Genomic DNA, 23,749 nt, shown 5'->3' on the forward strand with positions numbered 1-23,749 from the left:
TTGTAACTAAGTAATAACACTTAAAACATAAACAATTTTTTTAAAAAAATAAAATTAATAAAATTAAATAAAAATAGTTAGAGTTGAAATTTTATAAAATATTTAATAAAAATATAATAGATTTGACTGAACATGTATAAAACTTATGATAAAAGATTTTTTTTTGTATATGTCCAAGCCATATAAAACTAGTCTCGATTTAGTGCAGATCATTAAAAATTATAAATTTTGATATAATGTAAAAAAATAAATAAATAAATTTGATGTGGAATAAATGAGTTATAATAAAGAAGGTGAATATGAAAAATCTAATTAATATCAACAACCAGTAAAAAAACAACAAAAATTGTTGTGGACTCCATTTTTTTGACTTTCAACATGTTGAATAAATTCAACAGCAAACAATTCACGTAATGTTTTTACCTTTTTCAACAGGCTCACGATAAGTATTCAACAGTTTAAAAAAATATTCAACATGTCCATTGTAAGTAGTCTAAGCAAAAACCGTCAAGACAAAGCAAATAAAAGTATCTATAACCTCATTCTATTATCATTTCTAAACATAATTTGAAGTAAGAAATATTTTAACTCTACTCAATTTCCAACTCTATAATGAAATTAAAATGGAGTTACTTTTGCATAGGACATGCATTTATCTTTTGTTTATTCCTTTATTTTGCATGGAGTAAAAAATAAATGAGTAATGTATTTATCTCTGGGAGAATTGCTAAAACCAACCCAAATATTCATGTCAAACCTAAAAGTATACCCCATTTTCAGTCAAATGCAAAATCAACTTAAAGGAGTAGTAAAAAATACTATTTAACCCTTATGACCAAACAAAAAAACAGAAATGTATTTTACAATTATGTCATTAGTAAGTCTACATATATGTAGACCTCCTAAGAAGTCTACTGTATAGACTTATTCTGTAGACTACAGCGTAATTTGATCAAATAATTTAATTTTAGAAATGTATAAAAATAATTATTGTCATATAGTTAATTAATCATCAATATAAGGGAGAATTGCCAAGTGTGACTCAGAACTTGGAGTCAAACCCAAAACAATACCCCAACTTGGGTCAAAGGCAAAAGTAACCTAAAAGGCTATTGAAATTACAACTATCCCCTTGTGACCAAACAAAAAAACGGAATTTTTTTTACGTTTCTACCCCTCGCAAGTCGTCTGTTTAGACGACTTGAAAATAAGTCGTCCAGACGACTTAACTGAAAGTCGTCTGGACAGTTAGTCTTAAACATAATTTAAAAATTTTGTAAAAAATATTTTGATAATTGAAAAATGGGAATTATGTAATTAACATATGTCTTAGGAGGTATAAATTAAGATATAACAAATTTCAATTGTTTTCAGCATAGATGAGTGAAAGTAGTGAGTCATGATATTCTTTAGTTTATGTTTCATCAACATATGTTGTAGTATTGTATGTGTTCTTAGGGTTAGATTTTGGAAAGCATTAAAACCGTTTTTGAAAATTTTTAAAATTACTTATGCGTGTTCATTTCTGTGTATAGTAAACACTATTTAAGTATAATTTGATTTTATAACGTGGTTAGTTAGTTAATCTAGTCATTTTAGTTTAGGGGTTCATTTTAGGGTCTAGGACGACTTAATATTTTGTCGTCTGAAAACAGACGACTAAATATTAAGTCGTCTGTTGTACATTATCAGCCAGAATAAGTCGTCTAAACCGGACCAAACCTTAAAGTTTACCAATGTACTTTTAAAGCTAACCGGATTATTTACCCAATATATAAGGTGATTTTTATTTTTTTTGTTTCATTTTTCGCGAAATTCAGAAACCCTAACAGTTCTCTCTCAAAGGCGATTTCGAATTCCCACGATTTCCGAACAAACCATCGTTCTCAACGTCGGCTATCTATCTCACTTCATTCTCACCGTTGTCGCCGCAGCTTCTTCTAACCCTAGCGCCGCCGATTCCTCTAAACCCTAGCGCCGCCGATTCCTCTAAACCCTAGCGCCGCCGCTTCCACTATTTCCGAACAAACCGTCGCCCTCGCCACCGTGGTCACCAACGTTCTCACCGCCGCTTCCTCTAAACACTAGCGCCGCCGCTTCTTCTAAACCCTAGCGCCGCCGCTTCTTCTCTGTAAACCTTAGCGCCGTTTCTCTGTAAACCCTAACGCCGCTAAGTCATCAATCTCGAGGAAAAGATGAACATAAAACGTTGTCTCTATCAATTTACTCATTCTCACCGTTTCACGTTTATTTTTTCAGATCTATAACCGCAATGACGAGTACTCCAACTCCTTCTGCGACTGGAAGACTTGTAAGTAATTTAAGTCGTCTGGAAAGTCTTCCAACTGGACGACTTAGTAGATGACTTAAATATAAGTCGTCCATTTGGAAGACTTTCCAGACGACTTAAATTTAAGTCGTCTAAGTCGTCCAGTTGGACGACTTTCCAGACGACTTAAATTTAAGTCGTCTACTAAGTCGTCTGGACTTATATTGTTGTCTTTGATTATTTTGCAGACAAAAAGGATGGATATTCCAGAACTCCCCCGTAGGTTATACACATCAGGGGAAGAGCCAGAAGCCCACAATAGCATTTCGTATCATACGGATAACAGCAAGTTGCATACTGCTCTTAGGAAAGCTCTTACTGATGACGAATTTGAAGAGCTCAAGGAGTCGAGTTTGGGAGTTTTCATCAAGTTCAAGGAGCAGGGATTTGGTTGGGCTTCAAGGCTGGTTCACTACATGCTCAGTTTCAAGCTGGACATTAAGAAGAAGTATGAGATGTGGTCTCTCGTTGGTCCAGAACCTTTGAGGTTTTCACTGTTAGAGTTTGAAAACCTCACTGGTCTAAACTGCGAGTACATCGAGGACCTTGAGACACCAAAATGTGACGTTACCCCAGAGATGGTTTCTTTCTGGGGGATGCTGGGAGTTCATCTGGAAGCTGGGCCAACTACTGATCAGATAATAGCAGCACTGAAGAGATGCGGGGATTGGTCCAGGGAAGATCGCAAGCGGCTCGCGTACCTCTCCATCTTCACTGGATTCATTGAAGGGAGAAAGTTTTCAACCGCTACACGATCTACTCTGGCAAGGCTAGTGATGGATTTAGAACGGTTTGAGAATTATCCATGGGGGAGAGTCGCGTTTAAGGTGCTGATGGACTCTTTGTGGAACAAAGAAATTGCTGGCTGTTACACCGTGGATGGGTTTATACAAGTTCTTCAGGTCTGGACGTACACAGCTATGCCGGAATTGGGTGCTAGTATTGGTGGTCCCAGAGCAGACAGTCCGTCTCCACCGATACTGGCTTACGAGGGCAGCAGAGGCCGCAGATCAATGAAAGCTGCTATCTTGAGTCAGGTATTTACTTCAATCCAAAAGACTGCGCAGACGACTTATTATAAGTCGTCTGGAAGGTCGTCCAGCTGGACGACTTATCGGACGACTTATAATAAGTCGTCTGGAAAGTCTTCCCAGCTGGACGACTTATCGGACGACTTAATTAAGTCGTCTGGAAAGTCTTCCATCTGGACGACTTATTAGACGACTTATTATAAGTCGTCTGGAAGGTCTTCCAGCTGGACGACTTAGTAGACGACTTATAATTAAGTCGTCTATTTAGTATTTTTTTTCAAATATCTAACTCGATTCTTCTATTTACTGCAGACCCGCGTGATCAACTTTGTTGAGAAGGACATTAGTGAAATGTGGCCAAAATGGGACTCTGAGGTTGAGGACCTGCCCGCGGAGAACATCATTAAAGTCATGTATGAGCGGAGACCGTGGAAGTGGACCATGGATTGCTGGGAAGTCACTGGTACTAAGGTCAATACAAAACCTAAGGTTGTGACTCCATCGAAGAAGGCCAAAGAGATGGTTGTGTTGGAGGAGGAGGAGGAGGAGGAGGAAGACAATCCAAGACCTCGGAAGAAAGCTCGTAAAGAGGCCCCTAAAGTGGCTAGTGAAGAGGCTAGAGAAGAGGTTAGAGGGGTGACCAGAGAGGAGTTGGAAATTATGTTCAAGGGCGTAGCTGACTGCATGAAAAAAGGGTTTAATAAGTGCATGAGGGAGTTTAGGAAGTTGTCCGATAGATTGGAAGCTGTGGAGAAGAAGGTTGGTGTCACCAATCAGGCTACCCCTCCACCTCTAACCAATCAGGCTACCCCTCAAGATAAACAGCCTACCCCTCTTGCCAAAGAAACCGGGGGTAGAAACAAACAGGCTACCCCTCATGCCAATGAAACCGTGGTTAGTAACCAGCCTCCTCCTCCTCATCAAACCAAACAGCAGCCTCCTCCTCCTCAAAAGAAACAGCAGCAGCCTCCTCCTCCTCATCAAACCAAACAGCAGCCTCCTCCTCCTCAAAAGAAACAGCAGCAGCCTCCTCCTCCTCAAAAGAAACAGCCTCCTCCTCAAAAGAAACAGCCTCCTCAAATCAAAGAGGTTAGTATCAAATCCAGGGTTAACTAGTTGTCCAGACGACTGTAAAAGTTGTCTGGACGACTAGTTGACCCTGGACGACTTAAACGTAAGTTGTCTGGACGACTAGTTGACCACAGAAGACTTAATTTTAAGTCGTCCAGGGTCAACTAGTCGTCCAGACAACTTTTATTTAAGTCGTCCAGGGTTAACTTGTGTGCAACTTTTATTGCAGAGATGGTTGCCGGAGGATACAGCAACCGAGGCGAACTCGGTAAATAAGATCTTGCCGGAGGATAAAGCAGATGGTGTCACCTCCAAAGAGATTGTTGCTGTCACTTCCACCGATCACCAACCGAGCCTCGCTTCCACCGATCAACAACCGAGCCTCGCTTCCACCGAGCCAAGCGATCCAGTTTCAGAACCGAGCCTGGTTGTATTGGACAAGCGTGCAAAGAGTAAACGAGCGAAGAAACCTGCTCCCACTGTGAGATCTCCTTATACGGCAGAGAAAAAAAAAGATAAAGTGGCAGCCTATAATCCATTTCCGCCAGTAAACAAAGATAAGTTGAAGGAACTCGCTGATTGGTTGAAAACTGATCCGTAAGTGATTGCTTTACCCATAATAGCTTGATTTAGTCGTCCAAAACTGATTGCTTTTTTGTTTGCAGTCATTATTTAACTAAGACCGAGGACAAACCACGTACATCACCAACAAGGTGGTACCACTTCCTCCGGACAGCCAGAGGATGGCTGGAAGACTGCGTAAGTCTTCTACACACGACTTATATTTAAGTCGTCTGGTAACTTCTAACTTGTTATATTTAATATGCAGCATATAGATGCTTGGATTAATGTGCTAAGGCAGAGGTATCAGGAGAACCCACAAGCTTTCAGGAGCGAGCGAATGTGCTTCCTGGATCACAACTTTTCCCAGTCTTGGAGAGAGCAGTATCAGCTCTTCAAAACATCGGAACCTGATCACAAAGGTTTAGGAAGAGTTCTACCTGGTGGGGCGTCAAATTTTTATGACGGATCAATACCTTCATTTTGCCAATCAAACAAGAAGTGGGGGGAGGACATTGATGATATCTATGCGCCAGTGAACTTGGACGACAAGCATTGGGTTGCTATTTGGATATCGATCCCTAAGAGGCACATAGTCGTCTGGGACAGCATACCTTCATCTAGTGTACCAGACGCATGGGATGCGATAATGGAGCCTTTTCTCCAGATGGTCCCTTATCTGCTTGTTGAGTGCGCAGCCACCGACGAAATACGGGTCAAATACGGGTTGGAGCCATACACATATGAGAGACCGCTGAAAGGTGTACCCACGGCCAACAATGGTGATTGTGGCGTGTACGCTGTAAAGTACATTGAATGTCATGCTCTTGGGGTCTCCTTTGACCCTAAAGACTTTGCTAGGTGCAACGCGAAGAAAATGAGGGATAATATGGCGGTGGATATATGGAAGGAGCTTGTTGATCAGCATCTGAAAGAAAATGTGGATGGTGATAAGTTCGTGGGCATGTATGATTAGATTTGTGTTTGTATTTGAACTTGTCTTTGTATTTGAACATGATTTTTTAACGAGCGAAGTATTTGTATTTCAGCTTGTCTTTGTATAGATTTGTAAATATATAAGTTGTCTGGAAGAAATAAGTCGTCTGGAAGGTTTTCCAACTGGACGACTTACAAATAAGTCGTCTAGAAGGTTTGGACGACTTATTATAAGTCGTCTGGAAGGTTTTCCAACTGGACGACTTACAAATAAGTCGTCTAGAAGGTTTGGACGACTTATTATAAGTCGTCTGGAAGGTTTTCCAACTGGACGACTTACAAATAAGTCGTCTAGAAGGTTTGGACGACTTGAAGGGATAGTAGAAGGTAGTCTAAAAATAAAATACACTTGAAGGGATAGTAGAAGGTCGTCTAAAAATAAAATACACTGGACGACTTAGTAGAAGGTCGTCTAAAAATAAAATACACTGGACGACTAAAATTTTAGTCGTCTGGACGGGTAATCAAGACTGGACGACTTAAATTTAGGTCGTCTGGACAACTAGTCAACTGGTTGTGTACATTGTGGTTTCGTATGGCCAGTTTCCTTGCAGTTTGAGCATCTCCGTGCCCTGTGTTTCTTCCTGGGTTTGTGTCCTCTCATCCTAGATAGCTCCAACCAAGATTGCCATCTTGATTTCTTCGGTCTCCCCCGACCACGCTTTAGTTCTGGAGGAAAGCATTCTCGTTCCTCAATATGTTGTGACACGATAGGATATATATTCTCTGAGTATCCTGCATACAGATAATTCTTTGAGTACAGTGGACATACAAGTGTGGAGATATGCAAACCAGCATGTATTCCAGCAGCTATAGCATGAGAGCAAGGTATTTTCTCCACTCCATAGACACCACAATCACACTTTGCATGTTCCAAATCAACCACACAGTCCATTTTGCCACCTTTGACAAAGAAATGCCATCCATCAATTGGTTCGACCGTCATCGTACCCGCTATCTCTTCTCGAACAGCAAGCAAGTATTCAACACCCCCGCTATGTTCAGTTGTGAGACTCAAAGCATCTTGTCTCCTTTTCCAATACCATTTTCCTAACTTCTGCCTTATGAACTCCAGCAGGAACGTAATCGGAAATCCTCTTGCTCGCTTCAGTGCGGAATTAATAGATTCAGCAATGTTGCTTGTTTTTATGTTGAACCTGTTCCCCTTACAATAAACCCTTGACCATAGCCTGACGTCGGCTTTCTCCAAATACGTTGCAAGTTCCGGGTTTGCACTCCGTATCTCAGCCATGTACCGGTCAAAATCGTAAACCGTGTGAGCATAAGCAGCCCCTTTCACCAAGTACATGAGATGTTTCCCTTTAAACTTTTTGACAATGTTATCTTGAAGGTGATAATAACATATTCCTCGGGTTGCCCAAGGAAACACCTTATCACACGCACTTTTAATGGCCTTGTGCCGGTCGGAGACTATCACCAGAGGCTTGTCATGAGATATACAACTAGCCAATTTTGTGAAAAACCATTCCCAAGAAGGTATATCTTCCTCATCCACGATCCCAAAAGCCAATGGGAATATCTGAAAATTGCCATCTTGTGCGGCTGCAACTAACATAGTTCCTCCATACTTTCCACTTAGGTGAGTTCCATCCACCACAATGACCCTTCTCTGATACTTAAAACCTTTGATAGAAGCTCCAAAAGAGAGAAATAGATACTTAAATCTTTTCATAGAATCAAGTTCTATCGCCGTGATAGAATCAGGATTTGCAATGGAGATTTGCTCGAGATATGATGCCAGACGCGAATACCCTTCTTCTGCTGATCCTCTCACCAATCTTTGTGCATATAACAGTGCTCTGTATGAAGTGGTGTAATCAAGCGCCATGCCAAACATGTTCCTCATTGCATCAGTGATATGCTGCGGAGTTATCCCATCAATGATTCCAACACGATCAATGAAAAGACTACCTACATACTTCGGAGTACAGTGTCTCCGCTGAGCGATTCGGTCTCCCGCTGAGCATAAATGTTTTTCCACATACTTTGTTACCCAAAACGTGTTTGTCCCATGTTTGACACTCGCTCTGACCTTCCATCCACAATAGCTAACCGGACATGTTGCCACAACGAGAGTTTTCGTTGATTTGTATAATCTGAAAGAAAACTTACCCCTCACTGCTGCCAACCGCAGCTCTGAAAGCAGTGCACCCTTGCTAACAAAACTCTGGTTGACATAGATACTGGTACCATTCGATTTTCCTCCTTCAATAGCATTTGTCTTAGCATATGTCTTTTGGATTTCTTCAAAACAAATATTATCATCATCTTCCTCGTCCTCATCTGGAACCTTTCCATAAAGACTGTAATCCCCACCATTCTGATCCGTTTCACCAACAATAGAATTATCAGCATCCTCCTCCCCATTTTCCTCCTCCCCATCTTGATTTTCATCTTCAACAAACTCATTATCACCAACATCTTCAAAACATTCATCAGCTTCATCATCATCACCAACATCTTCTTCCCATTCACCAGCTTCATCATCATCACCAACATCTTCTTCCCATTCACCAGCTTCATCATTATCACCAACATCTTTTTCCCATTCACCAGCTTCATCAATATCCCTTTTCTCTGAAACCGTTTCGACCTTGCTGCGGCTTGATACACAAAGACATACTCTATGGGTTTTGAGTATCTCCAGCAAGTTTCGAACTTGTCTATCACTTGTAACATGAATGGGAAGACTGCCTGGAGCCATCATCATTTCTGCTGGTAATGAGTAGCTAATCTCCACACTCACTGTTCTCATGTCCAGGTTATAATCTTCTTGAGCCATTGCAACAAGTTCAGCATGTGTTGAATCTTCATTCAATAAAAACAATCTTGCTCCTTTGAGATCATCAACCACAAAATCCCAACGGAAATCTCTCAACAACCATTCTCCATACACTGCATGTAACTGAAAAATCATCTGCAAATATTCAAAATAAAACACATTAGTAAACATAGAGAAAATGAAGAAGTTCAATAAACATTGCCGCAGACGACTTAGCATTAAGTCGTCCAGAAGACTTAAAGGTAAGTCGTCTAAAGAGGTCACTTTTGCAATTGAAAATTAAAAGGGACGACTTAATTCTAAGTCGTCCGGCTTTGTTTGTTAAAAAAAAAACTTCAGACGACTTATATATAAGTCGTCTACGAGAAACGGGCTAGTTTTGCATTTGACCGAATCGTGTCAGATCTTTGACTATTTCTGGACGACTTATAATTCAGTCGTCTCTGGGAAAGTTAAAATTTCAATATTTTATGAAAACTTGACGACTTACGTGTAAGTCGTCCTAGGTTAGTTTTGTAATTGAAAAATAAAACTTGAAATTTAACTTTCTCCAGACGACTTAGATGAAAGTCGTCCAGCTAAACGACTTAATTTAAGGTCGTCCGGGATAAGCAAGGTTTGACCAGAAAATTGGGAAAAATTCTGGACGACTTTGCTTTCCCCGGACGACTTTAAATTAAGTCTTCTGGAGGGACGACTTTATATTAAGTCGTCTGGTTAAAGTTAAATTATGAAGTTTTATTTTTCAATTACAAAACTAACCTAGGACGACTTACACGTAAGTCGTCAAGTTTTCATAAAATATTGAAATTTTAACTTTCCCAGAGACGACTGAATTATAAGTCGTCCAGAAATAGTCAAAGATCTGACACGATTCGGTCAAATGCAAAACTAGCCCGTTTCTCGTAGACGACTTATATAAGTCGTCTGGAGTGTTTTTTTTAACAAACAAAGCTGGACGACTTAATTTAAGTCGTCCGTTTGACCAGAAGACTCATCAGTAAGTCTTCTACATACAGATGACTTACTAGTAAGTCTTCTACGCGAACAGATCTTGAAAAAAAATTCAAATTCGTACCTTAAACTAGGTGAGATGACTTCGTTTGCACACAGGGTCTTCTCCAACCACCCAGAACCTCAAACGAAAGCAACCGTAAGTCAAAACGAAAGAAATATGGCTCTGTCAACCATAGCCCATATTTTGAATCAAAAGCTTGAGTTTTTTGGATGAATATAGAGAGAAAGTGAAAGAAATGTTGTTTTTAGTTCATAACAATTGAAACAGAGAGAGTGTAAAGAGATTTACGTGCATTAAAGGGCATTAAAAGCTCCAAACAGTTCGTACAAGGTTGTTGCCACTATTCATTGCAGTGGCAATATTGTAAATACTTGAAGAAGATGAGGTTGAGACAGTAAAGAAGCCATTTTCGAAAAAAAGAAAAAAAAATGTTAATGGCATTTTCGTAGATAAAATGCAGGTGTGGGGTTAAAATCTCAAAAAAAAAAGGAGTCAAAAGAAAATGTTAGTTTTCTGTTTGACTTCAAGTTTTGAGTCACTTTTTCAAAAAGCCCTCAATATAATGATCAATATGAAGTAAATAAATTACAATTTTATATAATTGAACAACTTTAAAGAATATCTTCTAATTTGGTAACCATGTGTTAGACAATATGGTTTAGAAACAAAATGTTATAACATGTTATGTATTCTAGTGGTAGATTTCTTAGGGTTAGATTTAGATTTAGATTTTTTTTATTGACTTAAATTTGTATATTAATGTTTAGTATTTTATATTTTGTATAATTTGATATTTGATACAATAATTAAGACCTTTTTATTATAAAGCAGAACATTTAGGGTTTGAGATTTGTGGTTTAGGGTTTCGTAGACCTACAATAAAGTCTATTTAGGTGGTGACATCTTTTTCAGTCTACATTTTTCAACTTTTTTTTACAAAAATCATTATATTTAAACTAATTAGTTGAGTTCCTTAAGAGTAAAATAGTGAAATCATATACTATAACTATTAAAAAATAAAAAAATAAATTTAGTAAATCATATATTAAAATTATTAAAATAATAAAGAATAAACAACAATAATAAAATTATTATAGCAGACTTTCAAAAAAGTCTACTATATTACGGTAAAATCTACTCTAAAATTTTAATTTTAGTAGACTTCAAAAAGAAGTCTACAGTCTGATAAATTTTAACCTGGTTACATTTTTGTCTCTATATATAAATAAAATTTATACACTCTCTCTCTATAGTGGCTGCACAAGTTTTTTAAACTCTCTTACTTCTCTCTAAAACTCTCTCCCTTCTCTCTAAACTTCTCTCTGTTCTCTCTAAAACTCTCTCATTTCTTTTATTTCTCTCTAAAATTTTCTCAAGTCTTTCTCACAATATTATCTTGACATATTAGGTATTATAATTCATGGTTTTCATCTTCTCCTTTAAAAAATGTAAGTTTAGATCTATAGATTTTAAATGTGTATTTTTATGTTATTTATTTCTCACAATATTATCTTTTTTTTTTGTAGGTATTATCACTCATGGATTTCATCTTCTCCTCTAAAAATGTAAGATTTAGATTAATAGATTTTAAATATGTATTTATATGTTTATATTCAAATAAATTTATAGATCAAGCTCTGTGCATTAACTTGCTACTATTTTATCTTATAAATTCTATATTGTAAAGTATTTTCAGATTTAAAATTATTTTCACATTTCAAAAAGTATATATTTTTTCAGATCTGAAAATTAATCTTCTAAAGAAGTCTGCTTATAAACTAAATCTAGTAGATTTCATATGAAGTTTACTAAACCCACAAGTTTAAGCAGTCTACAAAAATATGACATTAATTTTATTTTCTATGTTTTTTAATAATTGTATCTTATTTTGCAGGTATTTTCTTCTATGGTTGTTCTCTTCTCCTCCCAAAATGTAAGGTTTACATCTATAGATTTTAAATATGTGTTTTAGTATCTATACTATTAAAGCAGGATTCTATTGTCCTTTTTACCTTAGTCTGCCCTTTCTTTTTTAATGCTTCCTTACATTTCGAAGAATAATAAAGGGTATTTACGTGAATTACGATCAACACATTATGTGTCAAAGTTTTTGAAATGGCCCACGCCTGAATGTAGGCCCAAACAATTTTCCCCTAACCGATTTGTCTAAATGGCCCACGGCAAGCAGATATTCAAAAATTCGGTAACAGTATAACATATCTTAACAGTATAAATTCTCTAACGATTTTCCCTTTAATGAATCAAAATATACTAGCTTGCCCATGAAGCATAATAGCTTGCCCATGAAGCATACGTAATAACTACCCAAATATTTGTTTCATTTAATTCGTTTATGTTAAAAAGATATCTATACCAACAGAATTGTAAATATTGTTAAGATATGTAAACAACCGCAAACAATATCGATCTCTAAATATTTTTTCTTGATCAATACTCTAAGGGTTTCCTATATTGAATTAAGAATATACGAGAGATATTTTTTGACCAGACATTTAGAACCATCGATTAACCTACTGCTATATAAACACCTACAACATGCCTAAGCTTTCTCACATTTACTCACAACTACATTAGCAATCAAAAAAAAAAAATGTCTGCCGCAATGAAAGTGACCCCTTTGAAAGATGTGAAACCCTTCAAGAGTGGCTGGAAAGTACATGTGAAGGTTCTGCACTCTTGGAAGCAGTACAACCCAGTGCACGGGGACACCCCCGAGATGGTGCTATCCGATGAAGTTGTGAGTGTTCTAATACGTGTTTTTTATTTGTTGTTTAGCGTAATATATAGCTTTACGTTTGTTCACTAACTTTCTTTTTTTTCAACCTGAACTAGGGATGTAAAATACATGCCTCTTGCAAGAGAACTTACATGGAGAGTAAAGGCCGCCTTCTTCCTGTTGGAGCATGGAGGCACATTCAGAATTTCACCCTCAGTCCTTCAACTGGCATGTACCGAGCAACCGATCATCCCTTCAAAATGAGCATCAAAATAAAAATAAATTAATATCATAAAAAATACATGAACCTATTACATGTCACAAAATTTTCCAAATTTTATAAAAAACATTAAGAGGAAAATAAACCCGCGCTTTAAAAGTGCGGATCAAAATCTAGTTTATATTTAAATAAAGTTACATATTCAAATTCTATGTCTTTAATTTATTACTATTTTGTCTATTTAATTATATTTTTAAAAGTTTTTTACATTTAAACTTATTTCATATTTTCAATATATATATTTTTCAGATCTAATTTATTTTTGATAGAGTAGACTTCAAATGGAGTGTACTTAAAAGTTAGGGCTGATAGACTTCAAGTGAAGTCTACCTACCAGCCCTTACTTTTAAGCATATTTCATTAGAAGTTTACTCAAATATGATTTTAATTTTTATCTTATTTTTTATAATTTTATTTTATTTTGCTGGTATTCTCTTTGAAAGTTTTCAAATCATCTTCCCAAAAAGTGTAAGTTTTACATATATTCATTATAAGATATTTGTGTGTTTATATTGAACTAAATTTATAGATTCATACTTTATGTTTTTGGTTTGTTACAAGGTTGACAAAAAAAACTATTTTGAAATATTTTCCAAAACCAAGTATTTTCAAATCTTCTAAATGTACACTTTTAGATATGAAAATTTTCCGTTAGTGTAGACTTCAACTAAAGTCTACTAAACAATAACTTTACGTAGACTTAATAAAAAGTCTACTAAAATATGATTTAATTTTTATCTTATGTTTTTCTCATAACTCTATCCTATTTTGCAGGTACTCTTTTCCAAGACTTTATTTGAGGCATCAAGATTATAAAAAATCAAACACACTCAAGAATAATTTTTAATATATTGCTCTGTAATAATTTCTCATAATAAAATATTAATTTTTAAATAATTTTTAATGCATAATCTATAAACATTGTATTCATTTTTAGTTGTGTTTCACTTGTATGATACTATTAAATTTTTGTTAGATATCATTTTTTTCACAAGATCTAATCAACCAAACAAGTAAAACCACCATAAGCTAAAATAATAAGTAACACACATGTGAGAAGAAGAAAATCTATACAAAATTCCTAAGAAGTTTCAAGAGTAAAACTAATCACAAATTTTTGCAATAAGTTTCAAGTGTATAATTATAACACATTAAATTTTGAAATTCATCCAAGACCATTAAAATTTTACTAACATACACTGTAAAATAATTAAATCGTGAAAAAAATATGATGAATAATACACAAATGCACTTTTAATAGAATTTACGACGTAGACTTCAACTGCAATCTACATTTGTAGATTTACAAAGACGTCTACACTTATTATCTAACATATAGTCAATCCAAAAATTTCTAGTGTACTTGGCGCTGGCTTGATACACAAAGGCGTACAAAGTGTGTCTTAGATAACTCGATCAAGTTCTGCACTTGTCGATCATTCGTGACATGCATAAGAGGAGTATTCGCCTATTCAGAGTCATTTGTTGTAAAATGACGTCTGGTAAGAAATATGTTAGCACCATCTTCTCGATTTTTTTGTCCAGATCATAATCTTCTTGTGCCATTTCAAGAAGTTCACCATGTTTACAACCATCATGCACAAGGAACATTCTTCCCCCTTTCCGATTATTGACCACAAACTCTCACAAAGAGTCTTTCACCACCCATTTTCCGTATAAAACAGGTAAGAAAGCTATTTCCGGAAACAAAAACAGTTTACATAATTAGCGGAGAAATATTTCATGTTTCATAAAACTATAAAGGTAGACTTACAAATACGCTTACAATTATTAGCTAACAACATAGTCAAATCAAAAATATTATACTTTCATAATTATAACAGATTTTCTTTTCAAAATCACTCGAGCCTGTTAGGATTAACTAATACACACTGTCAAACAAAAAAAATCTTGAAAAAACTTAATGAGTAATACACAAATTCACTTTTAATATATTTTTCTATGTAGACTCCATATTCAATCAACGAAGATGTAGACATTCTTTTCAGTTTACTAATGTAGACTATCAAATACTCTTTGGGTTAGTTTTTGCAATTGAAAATTTTACGGGTTACTTTCTATATTTGAAAAAAGGTTGTGATTTTATACATGTAGACTTCCATTTCAGTCTACACTTCAAAATGGTTAGTTTTTTCGATTGACCAAAATTCACCCATGATTTGACTTCCGGAAGTAGACTTCATATGCAGTCAACATTTTTGATTTTTTTTTATAAAGAGGTTAGTTTTGCAATTGACCATGTTTGATTTTCTACGATTAAATAGAAACGAACATCTACATATTTTTAGACTTCGTTTGAAGTCTACTATCAAATTCGACGGGTTAGTTTTGCATTTGACCAAAATAAAATAGTAGACTTCACATGTAGTCTACCTTTTTTTTCTAAGATAAGAAGACTGCATATGAAATCTACAATTTAATAAAATTTTAATTAATTTTTAAACTTTTTAGTCAAACGCAAAAGTAACCTATTCAATGAAGTAAAAGTTTTGGTTAAATGCAAAACTGACCTTTTGCAAACTTCTCAGACAGTCTACACTTCGTAGACATCCGTTGAAGTCTACAATAAAAAGTCAAAAGTTTGGTCAAATGCAAAACTAACCTCTTTTACGTAGACGTCTTAGTAAGTCTACCTAAATTTTTGTTTTTGTTGTCAAAGATAAAGACGAAGACGGCTGGGGAAGTCTGCGGTACAAAAAAAAATTCGTTTGGTCAAATGCAAAACTGACATGTGCGTTGACAAGTAAACTGCATTGTACGTCTGCATATAGGCGTAGACATACAAAACAGTCTACTATCTCGACACAGATTTGAAAAATAATGAAAACCATGTAAATTGTTATTTTTTCTGATGTAAAGCTCGTTTCCAACCTTCTCAACTGTCCAAATTCCAAATATGAACAAAAAAACAGCCTTTAACGATTCACTAATGAAGAAACTCGAAAATATGAAATTTGTGTTTATGAAATTGAAAGTTATGAGAGTTTTTTAGATGAAAATGTAAAGGAAATGAGAGGAAATGAAGATTTGTTGGTTTAGAATGAGAAAAAAGTGGTTGAAAATTGAATTCTAGATTTTTAATAGCTCAAAAATGGTGGTTCATGATGGTTGGAAAAACTGATGATAATGGTGTTATTGTAAATAAGAAGAAATGGTGTGGGTGTATTTGGTTTTTTGTGAATTTCGAAATTAATAAAAAAATAAATAATAATGGCAATTTTGTAAATGATTGAAAAACATAGAGATAATATAGAAAATTCATTGATGAATAGCAATGACAAAAAAAAGAGGTTGGTTTTGGGTTTGACTTGAAAAGATGAGTTAGTTTTGAAAAACTCCATTTATCTTTTGTTTATTCTTTTATTTTTTTTTACTGTAGAATAGAGTGGAGTTACAAAAAGACTCACTCCATTTTGGAAGAAAAATAAAATTTTACATTGGAGATACTCTAACTACAAAAATCACTTTTTATACTATTTATAGTTATTTTAACTACATATGATTATATTTCCGTAAAAATATTTTATTTTCATATCTCTGAAATAGTATATTTTATTACTTTAAAAAAATTATAATTAATCACTAATAATATTGAAAAGTAAAGTGTAATGTGTAAAGTTTTTAATGAAAATAAGAAGAGACACCATTGGAGAACCATTACTCTTTTGTTTTATTTGAAGGGTAAAATAAAATAGATTGTTGGAGATGATTTTAGAATTTGAAATTGGTTGTTGATGATGGTTAGTGTATTGACGATAATGACAACATTGTAATTAAAGAGGAAGATGAAGACGATAGAGTAAAACAATCATTTCCGAAAAGAAAAAAAAATATTTTTCATGAATAACTTGATCTTCTAGAACGAATAGAACAAATAAAAATTTCAGAAAAACAGGAAAATGTAGGTTACTTTTGCAACTGAATACAAGTTTTAGGTCATTTCTGAAAAAAATCCATTTAGTATATGTTCAAATAAATACAAATTATCGATCCAAGTCCCTTTAAATCATCCCAAACACCAAATGTTCCACAACCAACGTACGAAATTTTGGAGATTTTTCACTAACAGTCATCAAAAATATTTAATTTGTTGCAATTCAAAAAGTATTAAACGTTACATATTAATACACAATATTTTTTCTGTCAATTGGTAGAACTGTTCAACTGTTAACTTTTCTAAGTCACCAAGTTTTAGTTGCTATTTGGTGGACACTAACAACCTCGCGGTCAAATTCGTGCGACAAAACCATTTATTTAAAACCAAATTTTGTTGATAGTTTAGCTACGATAGACATATCTTATTGTCACTTATAAGGCTCAAATGAAATTTCTTGTCGTGGTGGGACATAGCCTGTTTGGTGTTGCATATCATATCTACAACTTTTGATGATTATCTACAGACATTACAAGATCAATGAATTGATATTGTGTATTTCTTAGTAGTTTTTTGTATCATTAAAGTACCAAGAAATAATTTAACAGTTTTGGGAACAGTCTTGCATCTGATACCTGTTATAAAAACCGTGTGACCTTCTAAGATACGCTGTTAAGTAGGAGAAAGAAGTAGTAGCAATATATCTTCTATGTTATTAATGCGTGTGAAAGAACAAAAGTTGATTTGGAGTTAAAAACAAAAAACAAAAATGAGAATTGTATCGTTACAAACAATGAATCTTTGTTTATCCACTTTCACAAATCTCCATGGCATACCTCAATGCCAACTTTGTCGATAGCATTTTGACTTGGGGATGGACATACCTTACGAGTCTATGTAGATTTCTCAAATTTGTCTTTGAAACCGTTTTCTCAATCTTGAGCTTTTGGTAATCATCACTCTCTGGCTTCAGGAGCCAACAAAATCACGATCCCTTTCTTCTTCATTTTGTTAACTGTAAACTAAAAACAATTACCAGAAGCATATCCTCCCATGTTTATGTCCGTCGCATCATACTCTCTTCTTCTTCATCTGTAGTCTCGCAAATACACCCGGGAAGAGGATTAGCATAGAAACTCTCTTCTAGCTTCGGAAACTCCCCTGATTCTCTGTTATATGGAGCTCCGTTTCGATCTTTGTGTAGCTTTTTTACTTTGGAACTGAATTTTTTCCAAGAAATTCTCCCTTCATCCAATGCATCAACAAGTTTCACAAAGCTCATCCTGCATCCAACAACAGATAAAAGATGTGACAAAAAATTATATATAACTTTATATCCTACAAACTAGTGGGGTGTACTCAGGTGCACTAACTTGTCTGGGTTGATCGTCTTTTTGAAGTTCTCGAATCGCCTGTGACCTTGAACAGCTTTTGCCATGTTCCCATCATAAGTGTAGAGAAAGACCTCGCTCTGAAGTGCAACAATATAGTCTAAACCAGCCAACATGTTCTGGTGATTATTAAAAGGACTCAGCTCTTCTTTGGTGGCTAGTGTTGAATGTGAGAAAATGTTGGGGTAGTCTGTGTTGAGGGGATCCATGCTTCCGTTTCCATAAGCTTCACCAGCTACGAGGTAAATCCGGGAGCTTGATGGGAATTCCAAAGCCCTCAGCAGAAGCGAGGTTTCTCTTGGAGTCAATGGACAACCACCTTGCAGTCTTCTCTCTGTTCCATTTATCTCTTTTTCTTTCCAGTGAGCAACCTCATACCGCATCTGCCGTAATTCTTCGTCTTCTTCAGCTGTCAAACTGTGACTGCACCCTGTGAAAGCCAGCATATCCTTCTCATACCTGTAGAGGATGGATGGATGTATGTCATGAGCTAAGCTAATACACCAAGCCAAGTCAAACTTGTCTTCCATATAGATTTATCTTAAATAAACTTGCATATGGCACAGTGTCATATCAATCACAAATTTGACAGAATAAATAAAGCAACTTGCCTTAAATGAAGAGCAAGGTATGGACCTCTGTTCTGCCTCATCCTAGAAACTAGAACATTTCCCAGTTCCTCTATTGGAGCTGAATATTTAAGCGCCCTGTAGTTTACTCGGCAACGAAGCTTTTGTACAGAATCAGGCAGATCATTGTTGGCGAGCCGGGAGTCAGTGTGAGTTAAGTACATTACGATATGCTGTTTTAACAACGGAAGGACCTCTTTCTTGTAGTAACCAACCTGTAACAAGGGATATTAATAATTGACCGAGGGTCTTCATGGAAATAGTTGTGTACATGTGAACCGAAGGCCACGATAATAAACCAAATGACAATAAAGCGATCCTTACCTTAGACCACGATATGGGTGTCTTCACAAAAGGCTCGACTCCGGCTAATTCTGATGGCAGCGTCTCAACTATGTGTATATCATCCTCCAACTCCTCAATAAAGTGTTGCCAATCAAATAGATCCTTGAAGCCACTGCAAACACGGTGGACTAAGAAAATAAGCCAAACGCATTTAATAAAACGAACTGAAAGTTCACTTATCATGACAATGGTAGTGTCTTAATTATCATTTATTTCGTGAACTTCCAAAATCTACAGAGGGGTTACCAAATTATGTGCTTATGCAAGGAGGTGAGAATAAACAAGGAAAGCTAAGAACTAACCTGTCGTCCGCCCAATACGAACTGTGGTCAAGTGAGGGAAGAACTAAAGTTGCCTTCATAATTTTGGCCACTGCAACCATATCACATATCTGCATTCTAAAATGGTTAAACACATCAGCCTAGAACTTATCAAGAGAAGATAACAACTGAGAGAAAACACACAAAAGCCTGACCCCAAATCTCATTTGGTTCAGCCCTCCATTAGCATTTATGAGAAGGTATCCATTGGTATTAGCAGCTAACTCTGCACACAAGATACACATGTTATATGATAAAAAAGAAACTCAAAGCTCTGCAAAAGAAAATTGTTATTAATATAGTATTATAATTTTAAGAAAGGCATACTTTTGCGTCTCCTTAAACTGTCAATGCACTGCGAGTAGTTACCACTCTCAGGTTTAGCCCAGACGCCTGAATACTGAACAAAGAAAGAATAGAGAAAGATAAGAAAGCTTGTGGCCAATGAAGCAGTAGAAGAAGAAGAAGAAGAAGATACTTACTTCAACCACACTGTTTCCGTCGCCAAGCAAACTTGGATCAACATCAGATTTATAGATGTAATCATGATCTAGCAGATTTACTCGAGGAATTGAGTCGGATAAATCCTACAACAAGTTATGTATTAGGCATATCATCATAATAACAAAGCACAAATCTTGGTTTGGAGAAGGAAGGAACTACCTGATCAGAAGCTGCAGCAGCATCAATGGCGGATCCAAACCAACCAGTAGCACAAATCTTGAAAACGCCCATAAACAAACACACACCACAGAAGGCGAAGAACATCCAGTGCCCAAGCTTCTTCCTCTCTCTCAAGCTAAACTCGGAAACCATCGGCTTCCTCAACAAACCTCTCACCACTCTCTCCCTCAACTGACCATACGTCTGGTGCTTCCTACTCATCGCAGATTCGAATCCACCGCTCGGATCTAAACCCGAGCCGGAAGCGATCTCCGATCTAGGTGAGTTAAGCGGGAGATCGATCTCGTGGTGAACTCTCAAAGTGGAGGAGGAGTTATTGTTGCTATTATCGCCGCCGATGTGAGTGTTGCTGCTGCTGCCTCCGGAGCCGCCGCGTTTGAATGATTGAGCACGGCGAGTCATGGGACCGGAGAAGCGTGGGCTGTTGACATGTTGAGGGACGCCATCGCCACCGTCGTGATGGTGGTGCCCCATCTCGAGCTCTTCTTCGATTGTTGCTATCTTTTTCTGAGAATACCCAAAGGCAAAAGCTCTCTCTGTTTTTAATCTTATCTTCCAATTTTTTTCCTCTAAAATCAATTATTTTCTTTCGTGAGATTCAAGTGGGAACTGAGATTTGAGAGACTTGGAATTTCTGCGTTTCGTTAACTAGTAGTATCACTTCGATTTTGATGTTATAAATCAATCGATGGATCTCCATAACCGTTCCGGTCCATAACCGACCCAACACCTAGAGAGAGTCGGTCAATCCTAGAGATAAAGAGAGGTGACTGCGTGAAGAGAAGAGAAAAAAGAGAGGCGGTTTAGGAGAAAAAAAAAACTCAATTTCTTTTTCCTTGTATGATTAGGATTTCTTTTTTCTTTTATGTTTATGATTTGTAATCTTTCATTTTTATCTATCTTGTAATCCCCTATATAAATAGAACACTTTATGATTAATAAAATACATAACTTACAGATTCCAACTCTAAGTTTTACAACACGTTATCAACACGAAACTCTTAAAACACCATGAGCCAAAACCAAAACCTTAAAATCCTAACCCTAAGCCGGCGGCGATCCTAACCCGAGGAACCCTAACCCGAGGTGTTCCCCGTTCCATCTCAGCTCAACGCTCCGACGATCTCAGCCAGCTCGCGTTCCCGAAAGACCAGCTCGCATCCGACGGTCTCCGCTCCAGCTCGTAGACGCGCGTTCCCGATAGAAGCCGACGAACGTCCCCGGTAGTAGTTGGCGCGCGTTCTCAGCATCAGTCCAGCTCGCGTTCGTTCCTGTCCAGCTCGAGGTTCATTCCCTTGGTGGTCTGGTTTCAACAATCAACTAAACTAAAGGTAATCCGAATTCTAAGAACATGAATCGAATTTGGATTGATTGTAAAGAAAGAAACCCTAAAACCTAATCTCTAAGATAAAGCCATAGGATAATAGATCAAACCCTAGATGAGTAAATCGAAGCTCTAAAAAGTTCGATCCCCAAACCCTAAAATCGAGATTGATCTATTGATCAATTAAAATCGAAACCCTTGAAGGTTTTGAATCTCAAATCAAATTCCTATTGATCTAAGATCAATTTTTCGAAAATCCTAAAACCCTAATTCGAAAACTAAATTGATTAATCAAACTAATTGAATGTTGATTGAGATTGAATTTAATCATCCTGAAATTGTAATTGCTTGTTAATCAAATCGAAACCCTAAAACCCTAATTCTGAAAATCGATTTTGATTGTTTGAAATTGAATATTGATTGATTGATTTGATCACCTAGAACTATTGTTAAGATTGTTTTAACTTGAATCTGAAACTGCATACTAGGTTAATCGTTCTAGATCATACCTCGTGGCCGTGTGGCCTTGTTGCATTCATACCCTAATCTGATCACAATTGATTGATTGCAAATTGCACTTAGATCTTTATTCTAGGAATGGTATTGAATCAAAATCAAGTAGCCATGTGGTTTGTTCTTTTGTTTGGCCGAGAGTTTGTTTGTATTGATTGCATCATATGAACTGATAGAAACATCTATGCTAAGATTGCAATTACACAATGAACCATATGCATTAGAACAAAACTGAATTGAATCCATCAGCCGTGCGGCTTGTTTCCTATTGTGACCGTGTGGTTTATTCTTGGCCGTGAGGCATTGTTTAAACACTAATAATATTCCTAAAAGATCTAAAAATATTAATCTATGATTTCAGATGTCGAAATTCAACAACCTTGATTTTGCTGCCCTAAATCTCTCTGGAGATAATTACCTTCAGTGGGCGCTCGATGCTAAGATCATCCTGAAATCCAAGGGTCTCGGTGAATGTATCACCGAGAACAATAATGCCAATGAAAAGGATCGTTACAGAGCCATCTTGATCATTCGTCATCATCTAGCTGAAAGTCTCAAGGATCAATATCTAACCATTGAGAATCCACTAGATCTTTGGACTGAATTGAAATCGAGATATGATCACCAGAGAACGGTGATCTTACCAAAAGCTCGGTTTGATTGGACGAATCTCAGGATCCAAGACTATAAGTCTGTTGACGAGTATAACTCTGCACTGTTTAAGATCGTTTCTAAAATGAAACTGTGTGGTGAAAGTATTACGGATCAGGATATGCTTGAGAAAACTTTTTCCACTTTTCACACAAGCAATGTATTGTTACAACAACAGTACCGTAAGAAAGGTTTCAAAACCGATGCTGATCTTATTTCTTGTCTCTTGCTCGCTGAGCAGAACAATGAATTACTAATGAGAAACAGTCAGATGAAACCTCTTGGATCGGCTCCACTACCTGAAGCACACACGACAGAGAACAATAAAGAATCCCATCACGTCCAAGGAAATGGCCATAATGGCCGTGGTCGAGGAAAGTGGAACGGACGTGGAAGTGGTCGAAGCTCCTTTGGCCGCGGGCGAGGGAATCAACAAGGTAGAGACCATGGGCGTGACCGTGGCTCATTTGGAAGAGGTCATGGTCGCGGCCGTGGATCTTCATTCAAACCTCAACACTCGACCAACTCAAGCAAATCAGTGTGTCATAGGTGTGGAATGGGAAATCATTGGGCTAAGACTTGTAGGACTCCCAAGCATCTAGTTGACCTCTATCAAGAGAGTTTGAAAGGGAAGAATCCTGAAGCCCATATGACTTATCAAGATACTGAACATGATTTCGATCATGAAAAGGACGATCTTAGGGATTATGAAACTTCAGATTGTCTTAAAGACTGAATATTGATTTCGACATTTAAATGAACGAGAACAAGGATGTACTCGTTGTGGACAGTGGGTCAAGCCACACGATTTTAAAAGACAAGAGATACTTCATAAACCTAACTCTGAAAAACGCCAACATCTCCACCATTGCGGGAATAGCTAGTCTCATAGAGGGTCACGACCAGGCTAACATCATGTTGCCTATGGGTACACATCTTGAGATATCAGATGCTTTGTATTCACCCAAATCTAAGAGAAATCTATTAAGCCTTAAAGACATTCGAATGAATGGCTTTCATATTGAAACCACGGGCGAAGGAAACAAAGAATCCCTTAAGATCATTGAAATCATCCATGGCAATAAGAAAGTTTTAGAATCCATACCTGCACTATCTACTGGTCTTTACCATGCTAAAGTCAGTATGATCGAGGCCAATGCCACTTTTAATA

General features: G+C 36.5%; 1 protein-coding gene across 1 annotated transcript; it reads right to left on the minus strand.

Annotated features, from left to right (window-relative positions):
- Positions 1-17,411: 17,411 nt before the first annotated feature.
- On the minus strand, positions 17,412-20,736 carry LOC106390787 (O-fucosyltransferase 35). The gene is made up of 9 exons (XM_013831324.3): positions 20,070-20,736; positions 19,889-19,993; positions 19,734-19,806; positions 19,562-19,632; positions 19,389-19,477; positions 19,066-19,198; positions 18,724-18,956; positions 18,095-18,571; positions 17,412-18,004 (listed from the first exon to the last, which is right to left on the minus strand). The coding sequence occupies exons 1-9, from the start codon at positions 20,562-20,564 to the stop codon at positions 17,779-17,781; spliced, it is 1,902 nt and encodes a 633-aa protein (XP_013686778.1). The 5' UTR covers positions 20,565-20,736; the 3' UTR covers positions 17,412-17,778.
- Between the last annotated feature and the right edge of the window lie 3,013 nt (positions 20,737-23,749).

The sequence above is a fragment of the Brassica napus genome, chromosome C4 (genome assembly GCF_020379485.1).
Source record: "Brassica napus cultivar Da-Ae chromosome C4, Da-Ae, whole genome shotgun sequence".
NCBI classification, from domain to species: Eukaryota; Viridiplantae; Streptophyta; class Magnoliopsida; order Brassicales; family Brassicaceae; genus Brassica; species Brassica napus.